At 40.4% G+C, this 3,553-nt stretch overlaps 1 protein-coding gene across 1 annotated transcript; it reads left to right on the forward strand.

Moving 5' to 3' along the window:
• Nucleotides 1–320: 320 nt before the first annotated feature.
• Nucleotides 321–1,758, forward strand: LOC104516346 (interferon-induced protein with tetratricopeptide repeats 5-like; the record flags this gene model as incomplete). The annotated part of the gene is made up of 1 exon (XM_010160649.1): nucleotides 321–1,758. A coding segment is annotated over one exon (1,438 nt), but the record flags the coding sequence as incomplete, so codon positions are not given.
• Between the last annotated feature and the right edge of the window lie 1,795 nt (nucleotides 1,759–3,553).

A 3,553-nucleotide genomic window follows, 5' to 3' on the forward strand; every position in this document is an offset into this window, starting at 1 on the left:
CAAATGTTGAAAAACAGAAAGATAAAGACCTATTAAGGACCAGCTGTATGTAAACAGAGTCTGGTCAGTATGCATGTGTGCATCTAGGGGTAAGGCACCTGGATAGAGACAGGTTCCCTGAGCAGCTGCTGGATGTCCAAAGCCAACTTCTTGGGACTCATAGGGTGAGTGTGTGATCTGTACCAGCAAGTGGAGTGAGGTGGCACACCCTGGGGGGCTTATACACTTAAGTACAAGCAACTGGGGAGACTGGTGTGATCCTGAAGACAGCTACTGGTTACATCAGTATAATCATGATTTTTTTCTTTGATTTCTTCTAGTACAATTTCCAAGAACTCCTTGAAGAGCTCCCTGCTGCAGCTAGAATGCCATTTTACATGGACTTTGCTGAAGCAGGATGTGGATGTCAATAACCTAGAGGACACAGTAGGGGATCAGATTGAGTTTTTAACAAAAAACAAAATCACATGTTATAATCTACTATCCTATGTATGCTACCTAAAGAATTCAAATGAAGAAGCCCTGAGAAATCTCCAAAAAGCTGAAGAAGAAGTGCAAAAGCAACATCCAGATGAAATTGCCAAGAGAAGTCTTGTTACCTGGGGGAACTATGCCTGGATCTATTACCACATGGAGAGATATGAAGAAGCTCAAACTTATGTAAGCAAAGTGGAAAACAGCTGCAAAAAGCTTTCAAGTACTGCTCGATTGAAGATTCAGCTTCCAGAGATCTATGCTGAGCAAGGATGGGCATTATTAAAGTTTGGGCGAAAATACTATGAGAGAGCAATGAAATGCTTTGAAAATGCTCTGAAGGATGAACCCAATAACCCAGAATTTAATAGTGGCTATGCAACAGCAATGTATCGTTTGGAACATCTTTCCTCCAGACAGCGTGAAGATCTAAGCTTGTCCCTTCAGCCCCTGAGGCGTGCAGTCGAACTGAATCCGAAGGATACTTTCATTATGGCATTACTTGCGTTAGAACTTCAGGACTTAGAGAAAGTTGATGAAGGGGAGAAGTACATTGAAGAAGCAATGCAGAAAACCCCTCATCTTCCTTATTTAATGCGATATGTTGCCAAATTTTACAGAAGGAAAGGAGAAGTGGACAAGGCACTGGAGATTTTGAAGAAGGGCCTAGTGTTAACACCAAAGTCTGCCTTTTTTCATCACCAACTAGGAATGTGCTACAAACTAAAGCTGGTAGAGCTGAAAAAGGCTACAAGATATCCACCCCAAGAGCAAATGAAGGAACTCACCCAACTTTCCATTTTTCATTTTAAAATAGCGGCAGACCTAAAGACAAATTTTTTTTCTGCCATTCTTGACCTAGCAAGAATGTATGCAGAAGGAAGGATGTATGAAGAAGCTGAAGAGGCGTTTCAGAAAGCAATTCAGATAAATATTCTATTCGATGATGATAAACAATATTTCTACTACAATTATGGCAATTTTCAGCGCTTTCATATAAAATCAGAATCTGAAGCCATTAAGTATTACCTAGAAGGGCTGAAAATTGAAGAAGATTCTGATGCAAGAGATAAGTGCAAAAATGCTCTGAAAAAAATGTTGGAGCAGAGAATTCATAAGGGTTTAGGAGATGCAACAGATTATGGTACCCTTGGACTTGTTCATAATCTAGACGGTGAGAAACATGAAGCAATTGAGTGCTATGAGAAAGCTGTTACATTGTGTCCTGACAATGAAGAATATCTGTGTGCATTATATGAGCTACGACTTTCCATCTCAGGCTAAAGCTCCCAAAAATCTTTGACATCAAAAAAAACTCCAAACCCAAGCACATTTCAACAGAATCTCAAAACTGTTTGGTTTTTTTTTTCTTTTAAGGTTGAAGTTATAACCAGATGAAACATCTGGTGCCATGACTGTCTGGTGATAATGTAGAAACTGCAGATGATGATTGTTCATTTGTTTGTTCCTTCACCAACAGAGAGCATGCTTGAAAAGACTAAATAATAGCTGAGACTAATATCTTTGTCTTCAGTGCTGACACTGGTACAAAGGTTGCGTTTAAGTCACGATCTGTAGAACACAATGTCTAAGATAGAAATCAGATCCGACTTTCTACTATGAAAAAGATAAGGGAATCATATTGTAACATTTCATCTATCCACATGAAAGGCATGCTTACACACCAACGGAATTTCTGATGCTTTTTCAAATATTCAAATAATGTCTTTTTTTAGTGTTATTTAGAAGAAACCTTTTTGAAGACTTGTTAAGCTTACCACATTGTATGTTACTTAACTATGGACAAATAACCACTGTTTGGCTAGTTCACTGAAAAGCTTACAAAATATGTATTATTGTTGTGAACTATTAAATACATTTCATCTAGCAACTCTTGTCTCTGTTATCTCTCTGCTGACCAATCCTCATGTTAGTAGATGAAAGAAAAGGAAACAGCCGTTGAAAAAAGTATCAGGAATAAAGTTTTGGCAGGATATGAAAGGATCAGGCCCCATTTATTCTCCTGAACACTCAGCAAAGCAGTGTTGCACCAAAGAATTAAACTGTGCACAAACTAATATCTGTCTAGTTTGCCTAAAATTGCTCTCTCAAGAACCACTGCAGCAAACATCTGGAGTGGAAGGAAAGGCAGTCTTTGAGATGACAGAGAGATGGCTATCTGCAGCCATGCCTGTGAAACAAAACACACAAAAAATGTACTGACCTGGATGAGGAGGGCAGAGCTCAGCTAGAGCAAAGAGCTGCACGCACTCTGGAAAACAGGGCAGCAGAATGCAAAGGGTATGTGGGAAAAGGGGTGGGTACCCACACAGTCTATGTGCATGGAAGAAAGGGCTGAAAGGACACAGAGAACTGGTGGAGGAGGTGACTGTTTTCAGACATTCAACTAAAAGTCAGTATCCTTTAAAACAGGTTGGCCTAATTTCACAGCATTGTACCTTGGCATAATAGATCATGATGCACAGAGAAAACTAATGCTGCCCTGCCAAAATGCTTCTGAGTCCTAGCCAGTAGCGTAGAATGAAGCAAACTGGTGACAGAGCCCATTAGGATGGACTTCCGTCCTTTGCTTTTTTGTTTCCAGCCATCCTGGTGCATTCCTTTTAAAACAGGTTGGCCTAATTTCACAGCATTGTACCTTGGCATAATAGATCATGATGCACAGAGAAAACTAATGCTGCCCTGCCAAAATGCTTCTGAGTCCTAGCCAGTAGCGTAGAATGAAGCAAACTGGTGACAGAGCCCATTAGGATGGACTTCCGTCCTTTGCTTTTTTGTTTCCAGCCATCCTGGTGCATTCCTTTCCTGAATGTACACACAGGATGACAGGCCAGAAGGAGTGTAAAATATGACATCAGATCATGAAAAGTCAAGAAACCTCTCCCCACTCAGCTCTCCCACAAAGAATCTTTCATAGTGCAAGAAAAAGTGATCAGGACCTTAGCAGTGTACATAAAATAACCCACCTTCTCCCTACAAAAGGTCTGGGGCAAAATCTATCCTTGTCTTCCAACCACCTGTCAGCTTCTCTTACAAAGGTGGCCCTACCTAGGGAAAG

The sequence above is a fragment of the Eurypyga helias genome, unplaced genomic scaffold, assembly GCF_000690775.1.
Source record: "Eurypyga helias isolate BGI_N326 unplaced genomic scaffold, ASM69077v1 scaffold9911, whole genome shotgun sequence".
Taxonomy (NCBI): Eukaryota; Metazoa; Chordata; class Aves; order Eurypygiformes; family Eurypygidae; genus Eurypyga; species Eurypyga helias.